The 15,522-nt window shown below is 37.4% G+C and overlaps 1 protein-coding gene across 4 annotated transcripts in view; it reads right to left on the bottom strand.

Moving 5' to 3' along the window:
- Window positions 1-1,787: 1,787 nt before the first annotated feature.
- Window positions 1,788-15,522, bottom strand: part of PRKD1 (protein kinase D1) — a 120,503-nt gene continuing 106,768 nt past the window's right edge. For 2 of the 4 annotated variants that reach the window (XM_088145406.1, XM_088145408.1), the window contains 4 exons: window positions 15,008-15,106; window positions 13,205-13,472; window positions 6,593-6,678; window positions 1,788-6,017 (listed from right to left, as the gene is read on the bottom strand). In XM_088145406.1, coding sequence (XP_088001532.1) covers window positions 5,799-6,017; window positions 6,593-6,678; window positions 13,205-13,472; window positions 15,008-15,106 — 672 coding nt within the window. In that variant the 3' untranslated portion in view covers window positions 1,788-5,798. The remainder of the gene's footprint in view (window positions 6,018-6,592; window positions 6,679-13,204; window positions 13,473-15,007; window positions 15,107-15,522) is intronic. The other 2 variants (XM_007427116.3, XM_088145407.1) reach the window with 1 other exon arrangement.

Here is a 15,522-nt window from a genome sequence, read left to right as displayed (position 1 = left end):
TTTTATCACACCCTTTTCTGTCCCCAAAAAAGTCAGGCTATATAAATCAAACACACAAACAACAACATATTCATTTCAGCACAGTAGTCACCTCATTTCCTCTACCCTTGCCAGCTCATTCTGCTGCACTTTCAAGGGTGTAATTCAAAGCAGGCTTTGGGCATGAAATATGATCCAGTTTCTGAGTTGGAAAGCAAACATCTCATTCAAACTGCAGCCTTTTGAAAGATTATACTAATTTGCAGCCTCTTTTCTATCAGTTTTAATCTCTAGGTATAACTTCCAACAACAAACAGGTTTGGTAAGTTTTAAAATACAATGAAAGTTAAATACTTTGCAGATTTCATGTATCCCACTATTGTCAGAGCAAATTTAACTTAATTATAATAATTGTGAAAAATTTAGCTATACAAAAGCCACATTTGTGCTGTTTTCTTGCATGTATCTCCATTTTTGACACATTTTCAAAGGCAAGTTCTCTTGTAGATCATTATCGTGTGTGTGTGCGTGTGCGCGTGTGTGTAGAGGAATGATTCAGTTGGCATTCAATGATTAAAAGGATTTTTAAATGAACACAAATACAATAGAAGTTAATGAGACAATTTGTGCCACATCAGGGAAAGTTGGTTTTTCAGTTGGCTTTACATGTTTTCTTTATATACCACATCATTTAGACACAACAAAGAATAGCTGATTTGTTTTGGAAATATTTGTAAGGATATTGAACATGAATTGTTTGTTTGACTGGACTGCCAGTTCAAAAGGTATCCTCTTCTGGTAACAAATAAAATAGCTTAAATTTTTTTTTTATGAGAATAAAATAGAAGCAAGTGAGGCTTAGAACCACCCTAGAACTTACTTTCACCATGTAAGTTCTAGATAATGGATTTTCCATCTCTCAGCCCAGGAGAAGGCAACAGATGCTGTTTTCAGGCATTGGACATAATGCCTGGGGATGAAGGGAATTAGAAATCCAAAACATCTACAGGACACCAAGTTGCCTACTTCTTCCTAGCTATGTTAGAAACAGCTATCTTCTGAGCTGGAGGAAGCATGCTGTGCATTTTTCTCTATAGTTTCACAACAGTGTCAGCAGGTCAGCAGGTAAACTCAGCAGCTTGTATCCTGAAATGGCTTTCTGTGAACAGAACAGCTCCTTTCATTCACCGAAGAGATTCTAAGCCAATGGCGATTCCTTACTGGCAAAGGGGAGGAATTCTATCAAGTCAGCCTTACCTTAACACCACTATAAGTTACTATAGGTATCACAAGATGTTCCAGAATCCCACAATTCAGGGAATTACAGAAAGAAATTTAACTAAGGATAGTATCCTATGAACACAGTTCTACTCCAACTTCCTCTTACAGCAGGAGTCTTATACTTATAGCCTGCAGGCCACATATATTTTCTACAACTTGCAATATTGCTTTGGAGGGAGCGGGCCAAAATGGTAGATGATGTCTCACTCATGGACCCTGCATATGGGTGGAGCATATGGATGTTTAAACTCTGTAGCCTCACCTTTTACATAATCCTGGTTAAACTCTGTAAAGTAGCTTCATCTTTTACATAATCCTGGGAAAAGACATTGCTGTTTTAAAGCTATGTTTTTGCTCCCATGTATACCAAAACCCTTTTCCAAATTACAGTGCATTCGGAAAGTATTCAGACCTTCACTTTTTTCAGTTTTGTTATGTTGCAGCCTGATATTACAATCATTCAAATTCACTTTTTTCCCTCATTAATCTACACTCAGTACCCCATAATGACAAAGTGAAAACAGAATTTTAGAAATGTCTGTAAATTTATTAAAAAGGAAAAATGAAATATCACATTGGCATAAGTATTCAGACCCTTTGCAACAACACTTGAAATTTAGCTCAGGTGCTTCTTGATAGTTGCCAAGCTGTTTCTACACCTTGACTGGAGTCCACCTGTCATAAATTAAATTGATTGGACTTGATTTGGAAAGGCACACACCTCTCTATAGAAGGCCTCATAACTGATAATGCATACTGTATCAGAGCAAAAGCCATGAGGTCAAAAGAACTGCCTGCAGAGCTCAGAGACAGAATTATTGCAAGGCACAGATCTGGGGAAGGCTACAAAAAAAATTCTACTGCACTGAAGGTTCCCAAGAGCACAGTGGCCTCCATAATCCTCAAATGGAAGATGTTTGGCACAACCAGGACTCTTCCAAGAGCTGGTCGGCTGGCCAAACTGAGCAATCGGGAGAGAAGAGCCATAGTAAGAGAGGTGACCAAGAACCCGATGGTCACTCTGACTGAGCTCCAGAGAGCCTGTGTGGAGATGGGACAAAGTTCCAGAAGGACAACCATCACTGCAGCCTTCCATTGATCTGGGCTTTATGGCAGAGTGGCTAGATGGAAGCCTCTCCTCAGTGCAAAACACATGAAATCCCAGTTGGAGTTTGCAAAAAAGCACCTGAAGGACTCTCAGACTGTGAGGAACAAGATTCTCTGGTCTGATGAAACCAAGATTGAACTGTTTGGCCTCAATTCTAAACATTATGTCTGGAGGAAACCAGGCACTGCTCATCACCTGCCCAATACCATCCCAACAGTGAAGCATGATGGTGGCAGCATCATGCTGTGGGGGTGTTTTTCAGCAGCAGGGACTGGGAGACTGGCCAGGGTTGAGGGAAAGCTGAATGGAGCAAAATACAGAGATATCCTCAATGAAAACCTGTTCCACAGCGCTCAGGACCTCAGATTGGGCTGAAGGTTCACCTTCCAACATGACAATGATCCTAAGCACACAGCCAAGACGACACAGGAATGGCTTAGGGACAACTCTGTGAATGTCCTAGAGTGGCCCAGCCAGAGCCCTGACTTGAACCCTATTGAACATCTCTGGAGAGACCTGGAAATGGCTGTCCACCGACGGTCCCCATCCAACCTGATTGAGCTTGAGAGGATTTGCAAAGAAGAATGGCAGAAAATCCCCCAATCCAGGTGTGCAAAAGTTGTTGCGTCATACCAAAAAAGACTTGAGCCTGTAATTGATGCCAAAGCAGCTTCAACAAAGTACTGAGTAAAGGGTCTGAAAACTTATGCCAATGTGATATTTCAGTTCTTCCTTTTTAATAAATTTACAGAAATTTAATAAATTTCTAAAATTCTGTTTTCACTTTGTCTTTATGGGGTACTGAGTGTAGATTAATGAGAAAAAAAATGAATTTGAATGATAGTATCAGGTTGCAACATAACAAAATTGAAAAAAGTGAAGGGGGTCTAAATACTTTCCAAATGCACTGTATTTCCAAAGCAGCGAACAGCCCTAATATGCACTTTCTAAATATTCAAGGAAATAGAAAGGGAGGAAGTAGGATGGAAGGATGGTCTGCCCATAATTTAAGCCTTTTATTAGAGGCAAGGAGAGCCAATTTGGTGTAGTGGCTAAGGCACAAGACTAAAAATGGGGAGATCATGAGTTTCAGTCCTGCCTTAGGCACAAAGCCAGTTGGGTGTCCTTGGGCCAGTCACTCTCTCTCAGCCAAGAAAGCAGCCAATGGCAAACCACTTCTGAACTCTTGCCAAGAAAACTGCAGGTACTAGTCCAGGTAGTCACCAGGAGTCAACGTGGACTTGAAGACACAACTTAAATTAGAGGCAAGAACTGTAATTACATGAAGTTGTGTCATTTCTGTACCAACTTCCCCGTGACACTCCTTCCTTAGGGAATTCATGTTGCTCCCCTCTCTATCAACATTAGAGGCACGGTAATTTATGCAATTTTGTCAGGCCTTTGCTGATCTTTTGCTTGTTGTGAAGAAGAATCTTTTTGTCCTTTTGTTTTGCTGACTTGTTTGTGGGCACAGATGGGCAGTATTTATAAATACATTTTAAAAACAAGTAACAGATTCACCATTAACTAAGGTCTAGCAACTATTACTCAAAGGAAGTGGAAATGCATTATAAAAAGTTAGCTTTGAAGAATTACTAATGGAATAGTATATTCCTTGGCTGGTGTGCTGAGAGTACCTGATTGTTTCTGCACATCTTAAAAATGGATTTTATTCTAGGACTATAAGGTCACTTCTTCTGGATATAAACAATGCATCTCAATCAGCATTTTCTTCTGTCAATGACATCTGCTACTGATCCTTTTATCCTGGTATGTGAATTCTACAACCTGAAAGTAAAATGAACTAAATGTACAATGGATGTATTCTACCTTCTACTCTCATTCCCCTGGAAATAACAAATCTTTACTAAAAGTGGCTGCCATTGTTCTTTGCAAATTCATATATTCCAGAGAGACAACCTCACTGAATCTCAACTGTGGTCAGGGGCAATTATGAGAAACATCTGCCAATACCTGCATTGAAAAGATAAGCTGATTGTTAAAAGCGGATTTTATGAAAAAAGCATTGCAGGTAATCCCAAAATTGATCAGCTGTAAATAGGATGACTATTCTAATTATCTTTAGAATCATAACATTGCTTTGTAATTACTTTGAAGAGAATAAATAATGTAGTGCTATGCCAACAATTTTTCACATTTCTTTCCTTTAATCTGATGTACAATAAATTACTTTGGAATTTGAAATTTCAACTGAAATGCTGATGAAAGGGCTGCCAGATCCAGGCCCTTACTTCAGTTATAAGATGGGTGAGGGATGTGTATGAGTGTCCTGCCTTATTATATAACCATATTTTCAGTGTTCTATAGACTCCCTGACTTTCTACAGTTCAACTAAATCTTAAGGGAAAATACACAAGTCTTCCCAGAGGATGTTTTCTAATCAGAGGTTGGAGGCCAATGGAGAAAAAGTACATGAGACCTATGTAAGAGCAGCAATCGCTTCCTGCATCACCAAGCAACAATAAAGTAACTTCAAACACTACCAGAAGAAGTTCTGAAGCACACTGAGAATGAAGAAAAAAGCAGAACCCTATTTTGCAAAGCTAGAAAAAATTTGGGGAAATTAGATGACAGTTATTTTGCAGAGCCTTTGTAATTATTATTGGACAAATGTTCTTGGATTAAGCCTGGCAACCACTGATCCTGGCAAAGTGATTCAAAAATTTTTGGTGCTTTAAGCAGAATTTTATTCAAAACATTCATGAAAACATCATGTTGCTCAGCTTCTAAATGTACGTATTACAGCAGACTGGTATAAGAACAAGGTAATAAACTACTAAACAGAGGCTGCAGTCTTATTATGGGTGCATTCTTATAAATGCCTATAACCAAAGCAATGACTTATCTGCAACTGTACAATTTCTATTCATGCTTCCTTGTATCAGGATGCCAATACATTGTTCCACAGCAAAAAAACAAAAATTTAAGTCCTTAACTTTATTAAAAAAACATTAAAAAGTTGTTCACAGAACAGTGGTAGTAATCTACTCTTCAAGAGTTTGCAAACAATGCTAGTCAATGCTGCACACAGAACCAAAGATCAGCCTGGAAATGCTCCATCTGAGACAGAAAGGTTTGACTAAGAGGAAACCTTCACCTGAAAAGGCACAGTGGAAACAGGTTTGGATGCTCAAAGTATAACAGAAATCATCCATAACAACAGGTGAATGTTTCTGGGAACTTTTTTGTTAATATAACCCACTTGTTCACAAATAATAATAATAATAATAATAATAATAATAATAATAATAATAATAGATTTGTCTTGGCAACTCCCGTATATCAATGGTGATAACAATGTAACAGCTTTGTTCCCATCTGACAGAAAATAATGGCATGTTCTGCAAAGCAAAAGTTAAACATGACCGTATGTATTTATTAGTTCCACAGTGTTTTGACAGATTGCAATTCAAAGGATGCTGACACGCTCACTGAGGGTTTTCAACTCTGCTTCTTCTGGCTCAGGATTTTCACTGTGGTTAGTGTTCAGACTCATAAGGTGTGCGGGATACTGCAAACTATTGTCTCCTGCATATTGTTCCCACCGGGAATCATCACTTTCATGGGTTATGTAACGCTCGCCTATTTTACATTCGAGCTCCCGTAAATCAAGCCAGGCTTGGTAATCCTGTAAAGCAGGATAACAAGTTTAATTAATATTCAAAAAACCACTGACAGTATAAACAATATCACACTCATTTCCTATTCTAGTAATAAGAGCTCCAATGCATTTTCCTTTTTAAAAGTTCAGATATGGCTTCATCTCAACATGCAGACAGACCACTAGCTCAACGATTTCGGTTTAATCTATGTTCCAAGATTCCTAGTCACCAGGCCTTTTGGGGGATTTGAAATCCAAGCATGTCAGGGATGCCAATTTGGGGAAAGATGATGTACACTGAATGGCAAGAGTCTTCCAGGACCCTGACAGAGTCCTGAGCCCAGGACATTCTGCATGAAAAGTACGTGGTGCATCATAACTTCATATAATCTAAGCAATGCTGTGCAAAATTCAAGAAGGATTACACCTGGATTCTAGGAGCAGCCTACACATGGGGCTGTTAGCGTTCAAACCAGCCCCTTGCTTTTCAAATGTCCAGATAATTGTGCTTACATCTGTAGCAGTGTGAGAAACTGTTGTCTTTGTTTGATACCCAACTACAAATATTAAAGAGGTAAAAGGCATGAAATTTATAGCATTACCTGTAGCCAGGGGTGGCTTAATGTCTTGTCCACACTGTAACGTTTTCTCATTTTCACTTGCAACAAATTATTTATGAGATCAATAGCTGGAGAAAAAAATACAATTTCAGAGGACACCATTCTCTAAAATGCGCTTGAATATCATGCAATAACAAAATCAAAATAGGAAGGCCAAACAAATAATTCAGTTTTTGTCAACCATTTTGACAGAAAGGTGTAGCTTAAATGTGTTAAAGAGAGAAGTTCAAATGAACAGAAAGGTGACAATCAGTCTCATTTTGACATTTGTGATTCAACAGCTGAATGGACAGCACCTTAATTAATGCAATTTCTTGTTTTTGCTTTTCTCTGTGCAGTTTTCATTGCTAGACAAGCTGTTTGGCTGTGAAAACTGTTGTGGTGAAAAGTGAAATATGGTTCTCTTGTGTGCTGATATATCTATTCTCTACTGTCAAATCAATATGATTATCCTAGCATTTGTACTAGATAGAAGATTTTGAAAGATGATTGTATGTTAGGATATGATATTGTAATTCGGCCTAGAGCTTTTTCAAGAAGCTTGTTCTCTAGCTGTTCCATTCTCCTTAGCCAATATTCCAGTGTTCTGGGGGGGCGGGGCGGGGGAGAGAATTACAGCTGGAAAAAAGGAACTTCCAATAAACTTCACTGGTTACTCACATGGCAAAGTATCATACAATGACAGTGTTATCACTGCTAAATGTATCTGACATCCATGTGTTGCATATATTTGGTTGAAAAGAAACAGCTGTCATATACTCAGTATTCCTCTCCAGATATCCACTCTCAACACATAGCCATTACAGCTAAACAAACCACTACCAAATCACCTCCAGGGGCAGAGAAATGGTCTCCAGTCATTATATGATTCCTCTATTTATCAGGAAATGCATGAAGGTGGCTTGTAATATATTGTTCCCATGAACACTTGGTATCTGGCTGGAAAACGTACATATCCATGCATTCTTCAACTTACTTTTTCTTGGTTGAATACAATTTCCCATTCTCAGTAAGAGAATCAAGAATGTGCCTTTGTTTACCTCTAGCATACTGTATCCATAATTTGTTTGAAGTTTTATATTAAGTTTCCACTTTAGAAGTACATGAAATGGCAAGGAATATTCAGCCAGTGTGTGGTTGCTGCATTTGGCAATTAAAGAAAATTATTAAAGCGCAACTGAAAATCATATAATTGATTTCTTTTAAATTAGTTGTCTATGTATTCAGTGGATAATCAACTTTGTCATATAGAAGCTGTCAACAATTAGTAGAAGGTCCATATGAATATTAGCACATGTATGAACCTCTAATCAGGATAATTTTTGAGATCAGTGTAATTTTCTGTTGTCTATTCCTTGTTTGATAGTATGTTTCATATTATCCATGCAAAAGCACCATAATGTTTTGAATAAAAGCAATAGCTAATACAACAAATGGATATTTATCAGGACTATTACATGATTTTAAGGGTCACATTGAGCAATGTTACAAAATGTCCAGGGATACAGTGGGGCAAAAAAGTATTTAGTCAGCCACCAATTGTGCAAGTTCTCCCACTTAAAAAGATGAGAGAGGCCTGTAATTTTCATCATAGGTATACCTCAACTATGAGAGACAAAATGGGGGGGAAAATCCAGAAAATCACATTGTCTGATTTTTAAAGAATTTATTTGCAAATCATGGTGGAAAATAAGTATTTGGTCACCTACAAACAAGCAAGTTGTCTAGCTCTCACAGACCTGTAACTCCTTCTTTAAGAGGCTCCTCTGTCCTCCACTCGTTACCTATAGTAATGGCACCTGTTTGACCTTGTTATCAGTATAAAAGACACCTGTCCACAACCTCAAACAGTCACACTCCAAACTCCACTATGGCCAAGACCAAAGAGCTGTTGAAGGACACCAGAAACAAAATTGTAGACCTGCACCAGGCTGGGAAGACTGAATCTGCAATAGGCAAGCAGCTTGGTGTGAAGAAATCAACTGTGGGAGCAATAATTAGAAAATGGAAGACATACAAGATCACTGATAATCTCCCTTGATCTGGGGCTCCACACAAGATCTCACCCTGTGGGGTCAAAATGATCACAAGAACGGTGAGCAAAAATCCCAGAACCACATGGGGGGACCTAGTGAATGACCTGTAGAGAGCTGGGACCAAAGTAACAAAGGCTACCATCAGTAACACACTACACCGCCAGGGACTCAAATCTTGCAGTGCCAGACGTGTCCCCCTGCTTAAGCCAGTACATGTCCGGGTCCATCTGAAGTTTGCTAGAGAGCATTTGGATGATCCAGAAGAGGATTGGGAGAATGTCATATGGTCAGATGAAACCAAAGTAGAACATTTTGGTCTAAACTCAACTCGTTGTGTTTGGAGGAGAGAGAATGCTGAGTTGCATCCAAAGAACACCATACCTACTGTGAAGCATGGGGGTGGAAACATCATGCTTTGGGGCTGTTTTTCTGCAAAGGGACCAGGATGACTGATCACTGTAAAGGAAAGAATGAATGGGGCCATGTATCGTGAGATTTTGAGTGAATACCTCCTTCCATCAGCAAGGGCATTGAAGATGAAACGTGGCTGGGTCTTTCATCATGACAATGATCCCAAACACACCACCCGGGCAATGAAGGAGTGGCTTCGTAAGAAGCATTTCAAGATCCTGGAGTGGCCTAGCCAGTCTCCAGATCTCAACCCCATGGAAAACCTTTGGAGGGAGTTGAAAGTCCGTGTTGCCCAGCGACAGCCCCAAAACATCACTGCTCTAGAGGAGATTTGCATGGAGCAATGGGCCAAAATACCAGCAACAGTGTTTGAAAACCTTGTGAAGACTTACAGAAAACGTTTGACCTCTGTCATTGCCAACAAAGGATATATAACAAAGTATTGAGATGAACTTTTGATATTGACCAAATACTTATTTTCCACCATGATTTGCAAATAAATTCTTTAAAAAGCAGACAATGTGATTTTCTGGATTTTTTTCCCCATTTTGTCTCTCATAGTTGAGGTATACCTATGATGAAAATTATAGGCCTCTCTCATCTTTTTAAGTGGGAGAACTTGCACAATTGGTGGCTGACTAAATACTTTTTTGTCCCACTATATGTGTTTACCATCATTCTTCTTACTTTTTTTCACAGGCTTCAATAATTTTTACTGATTGTTCATAAGCCACATCAAGAGTATTATCAACTAAAAAGAATGGGACTGCAACAAATAAGAAACATCCTGTACATGGAGAATATATGTTATACATGTTAACCAACTTTTGTTTGTTGAGATTGCTAAACTGAATCATACTATTTTACTATTTTCTCTAGCTTTTTCTCAACTGATCGGTAGTTGCTAATTCCCAGGTGCACTTTCTGAAACTTCTAGCTTAACATGTTGAGAGTTGGCTTAACCAGTCACATGCAAACCATGAATTATAAGCCTTCCTATTTATGCATGGTTCTGGTCCTAGGAAAACTAGGTCCTAATGAACTCAATGATGTTAGTTTCCAGCATAATAAGAGTAACTTTTTGTGAGATGGGCAGCCATACAAATTAGATAGATAGATAGATAGATAGATAGATAGATAGATAGATAGATAGATAGATTTATGTTTAAAGAAGATGGGTTGTTTCATCCTATAACTCAAGAGAAGCATTCTATAGAACTGTAACCATGATAGAATTACACAGAAACATGATTATTATAAAACAATAGTTTTTAGACACTCTTTAAAACTTATTTTATACTCAAATTTCAGAACCAGTTATTCCATTCAAAAATGTATGTAGGGTCAAAAATATAACCAGGCACAGCAACATTAGGCAATCACAAAGAATTTTTAATGTTACACATTCGTGGCAGTAATAAATTTTCCTGGGTGTAAACCAATTTTCTTCCTTGAATGGACTATTGCTTTCTAATCCAGCTAAACCTCACATTTGGTATTAGTACTGGAAATTGCACATTTTCTTCTCCAGAATATAACAAAAATGATGCTGTATATAAGAAAGATGAAACAGAAGTCTATCTTGAAATGCAAAACAGCATTCAAATAAACCTGTGGTAATCTTCAGAAGTTTTCTCTCTCCAACAAGAATATATTTCCTCTATGCTGCTTCCCACTTCACACATTAATCTGTACACAAGTACAAGTTGCAGGTATGTTAGGACTGTACATATCATTTAACAAGGCTCTTTTCAAAAAGTTCCTCTGGATTTGCTCCTTGAAAGTCACAAAGCGGCCCCTCCTAAGGTCTTTTGGACATGCCTGTGTATGCTTAGAAGATCCTTTGCTGGTGAAAGTGAAACAACCTGTGCAAATAATTTGCACAGGTCTAATGTATATACATTATTGTTGATACACATTTGATAATTGAGAAAGCCAAAGAATACCCAACTAAGTCAGTGTGTGCTTTATTGTTTATAGAAAGGCCTTCAAGAGCAAGTTATGGAATATGCTTAGAAAAATGGAAATCCCAGAAAATCTCACTGTCATCATGTGAAACCCATACACCAGAAATGAAGCCACAGTATGGACCGAACATGGAAAACATCCTGACTCCAGGTTGGCAAAGGAGTGCGACAAGGATGTATACTCTCCCCTTATTTATTCAACCTGTACATGGAAGATATACTGAGGGAAATTGGATTGGAAGAAGATGAGCATGGTTTTAAAACATCAATAACTTATACTATGTGGATGACGTTATTCTGATAGCTGACAATGCAAATAATTTGCACACTCTAGTAATGAAAGTCAGAGAACATAGCGAAAAAATGGGATTGTAATTAAATATAAAGAAGACCAAACTAATCAGAACAAATACAGCAACCAGTTTTAGAAGTGACAATGAAGATAATGAAGTGGTGGATAGCTTCTGCCTTTTATAATCAAATAATAATAGTAAAAGAATCAGCAGTCAGGAAATATGCCACAAACTAGCACTTGGTAAAGTAGCCATGAAGGCCTTGGAAAAGATATTCACAGGCCAGGAGATCAGTATTGTGCAGGCAATGGTTTTCCTTGTGACATTCTATCAAAGCAAAAGTTGGACTTTGAAGAAGAGGGATAGAAAGAACATTGATGCTTTCACATTTTGGTGTTGCAAAAGACTTCTGAGAATACCATGGATAGTCAAGAAAACAAATAAACAGATCACAAATCAATTTAGAGTTCTCACTTGAGACACAAAAGACCAGGCTCAAATTATCATACTATGGACACAGTATGCAAAGACCTAACTCTCTGGAAAAGTTAGGGAGGGAATTCTTGGAAGCTTGGTATTCAGACAAGGCAGCCATCAACAGGCACATAGAGATAAACAACATCTACACACTACTCAAAAGAGACAGTAGAAAAGAAAACAAAAGACCAGAACATCTCCTCACCAGCAATCGTCACCCAGATAAGCAGAGATTACCGCCAGGCACACAATCAAGCAGGGAACAATACCCTAATCAAGGAAATACCAGAGGAAAAAACAAAACAAAACCCACACCCCCACCAACACTGGCAGGGCATGCCGCTGTATATAAATAGAGACCAAACCCCATTCCATTCTAGCACTGAAGATGTTACCTAGCCAGGTAATGAAATGTCTGCAAGAAAAGAACCAAGCTCAGAGAACCCCCAAGGACTCCACAGTCTCTGGAAAAGTCTATAATGCTGAGAAAGTTGGAAGGAAAGGAAGAAGAGGACAACCAGCAGCAAGATGGATGGACTCAATTACAGTGGTGATGGATGCACCATTGGAAGGTGTGAAGGACCTGGCTGGGGACACACGCTTCTGGAGAAAATGTATCTATGTTGTCCCTAAGGATTGACATTGACTTTATGGCACATAATCAATCACTGTACGTATATATGGCATAGTGTTAATTGCATGCATAGTTCTATACAATTTTCCAAATATTGCATTACATACGAACACATTTTTATTCAGGAATTTGGTATACTGAAGGCTCAGTTCCACAGTATGTCTGGAAGAGAAGGTGCTCTGATTTTTACTGGAACTTCTAGCCTTCATGATGAAGAAATTTAATTATTTCTTGCCTAGCCCTGATTTAACTGAAAGCTACTCCTCCCAATAGTATATAGCTTCCTGTTCTTATGGAGAGGGAATAAATAACCATACCATCTTTATGCATTGTTCCTCCATGACAAACTCTATTAGTTCCCTTTAAAGGATAAATTATTATGTATCACGAAGTCTCGCTCTAGGGGCACTGTGTCTCCAAGTACATAGGAGGAAGTACTGTGCAGTCAAATAACTGCTTGAGTGTTTTGTTTTGATTTTTGATAAAAAGTAAGAATTCACCCACCTTGTACTTAAAAGGTAAGAAAAAAATCTGAGAATATTGAATTTAGTGCCAGCTACAATATTCTCTTTAAGATTATAATTGAATCTTTTTAATCTTCTGTTTGGATTTGATTTTGGATTATTATTATTATTATTATTATTATTATTATTATTATTATTTCTATTACTCAGCAGATAGTTATGTTGGACATCCTATATGGAAAGTCATGATATATTGTTTAATTAATAGATACATAAGTACATATCTAAATAAATAAAGGAATAAAAGAATACCTTCATGAGAGATTTCCTTCCAGGGATTGGGTGGGTACATAAAAGCAGCATTCTGGATTTGATCATGAATATCCTCATCTTCATTGAATGGAAATGTACCACTGAGGCTAACATAAATAATGACCCCAACAGACCACATATCAAGTGATCTATTGTATCCTTTGTTTCTCAGTACTTCAGGAGCAAGATATGCTGGTGTACCCACAAGTGAACGTCTAAATGACTTCTCTCCAATAATTCGGGCAAAACCAAAATCACAAAGCTTTACCTATTTGGTACAAAAATTGATGAGACAACTCCATTATAAAGTAGGGCTATATCCAATATCATATAAATTAACTTCTACTTGTGTAATGAGATTGTTTCCTGATAACTGCCCCCTCCTTCCCATATATATCCCACTCATTTGTTCTAAAAGTTACTCTAACCTACAGGGAAAAAAATGGTAGTTGAGTGCTTAGTGTGATGTCAGTTTTGCTAGTGGACAGAAATAATTAGAGCTGGATCTAAAGATCTCATAGCTTTAAAAAAAAAAAAAGGAATAAATTATGCATAAGAATACCAATTTAGCAGGCACCAAGATGAGAATATAATATGCAACATGTTTGATTTGTATTAGCTTTGTGCATATTAGTAGTATTTTAGTAGTAATTTACTGTGCTTCTTTGTATCACTGTTGCATTCCCACAAATTGGACAAAATACATACAAAGCACACATGACCCTTTCTTTAAAGGGTGATATTATGAGTAGCATTAGTATTTAAACAACTTAAGTATATTCAGGGCCTTACAATGTAGGCAACAAGTATAAAACTCTGCTTTGTAGAGCTAGGGAGAGAATCTGGAGGAAAGGAATAGTAAATGAAGTTTCTTATACAATTGATATGATGTACCGATATCAGGGCATATATTTCTGTAGCAATATAAACAAACTAGTTTCCTCATATGCTTGAAATACCAGTGAGGTTATATGTGAATTTAGCTGATTGCTTGGCCTTTCCTCCATGCTCAAACAAGCTTTTTTTAAAAAAAAGAAAAGTAAAGGCAGGCATGTATGTCACATGCAGACAGAGGCATTGTTTTAAAGTTAAGAAAACTATACTCCAGAAGAGGAGGAGGAGGATGCTTCATCATCATCACAGGAAATCACAGTTGCTGCTAAGACTTTTGGCTTTGACTACAACCAGGAGGAACATGTTTCATCTATGTTCCAGTCTCTATACTGGCAGGTATAGTGTACTTCATAGTGAGCTTAGAGCAGAAATTATGCAGATTTAGAAACACTAATACATTTCACTTAAATTACAATTTAGAACTCCTCATGTAACGTAGAGGAAGGGCATATGCTTTGAACATTTAGGCATATAAGAGACAACGATAATGATCAGAATCCCCCATGATAGCTCACCAATTTATGTATATGTGCACACAAAGAAAATCTAGAAATTCTCATGCAGGTTCTCACATATAATTTAATCTGCATCCATATAATTCAGATTAAAAGCAAGATGCATGGATTTATATTTTGCAATTTTCAGAGATAAATTTGACTGGTCCTTTAGTTGTGTTATTGGACTACAGTCATGGAAAGCACTCCTGGAACAAAGAACTAAATCATATGCTGAGGAGCTCAGCTTCAAGAAAATGAAACATGTTTTTTTACATTATTTTCTAAAACATAATTTTATATTTCAGTGAAAAGCAACTGAAGTATTGAGTGCCATAAATCAGTTTCAGTAATTGTAATTTGTTTTAATAGAGGATTGAATTGTATTTGGGCAACGAAAAATATTTTGACTTGCCTGTGGGAAAGGGTCAGCTGATGCTAGCAATACATTCTCTGGCTTGAGATCACAATGAACAATGTTTTTAAAATGAAGATGCCTCAAAGCAACAAGGATCTATAAAGAAACAAATCAACTGTGCTGTAATATAGAAAATGTATTCAATATTTATTTATATTTTAATGTGTTCCTAGAAATGTGATATAACATCAGTAAACACAAGGATGGTGATTTAATTGAACTGATTTTAAAGAATGTATTTAATGATCCCATCCCAAATTAGATAAACAATTTACAAAATGAGAGGAACATAATATTAAGTTATCATAAAATATCATCAATACTCTATTGTTATTACTAACACTACATAAACATTGGCCTGCACATACTACCATACTAATTAAGGGGAAAGCAGTTCAACAAACTCTTTGCTTAAGCTGGATTGCACTGGAGAATTTGTTCAGTTTGCATTTTAATATCCAATTACCAAATTCACACTTTCTGAATCAATATATGAACAATGCCACAGTCAT

Source organism: Python bivittatus, unplaced genomic scaffold (assembly GCF_059951505.1).
Source record: "Python bivittatus isolate LINGU-HERP-01145 unplaced genomic scaffold, Pbiv_v1 ctg000480_np1212, whole genome shotgun sequence".
NCBI classification, from domain to species: domain Eukaryota; kingdom Metazoa; phylum Chordata; class Lepidosauria; order Squamata; family Pythonidae; genus Python; species Python bivittatus.
This window is presented reverse-complemented; position numbering and strand designations above follow the sequence as displayed.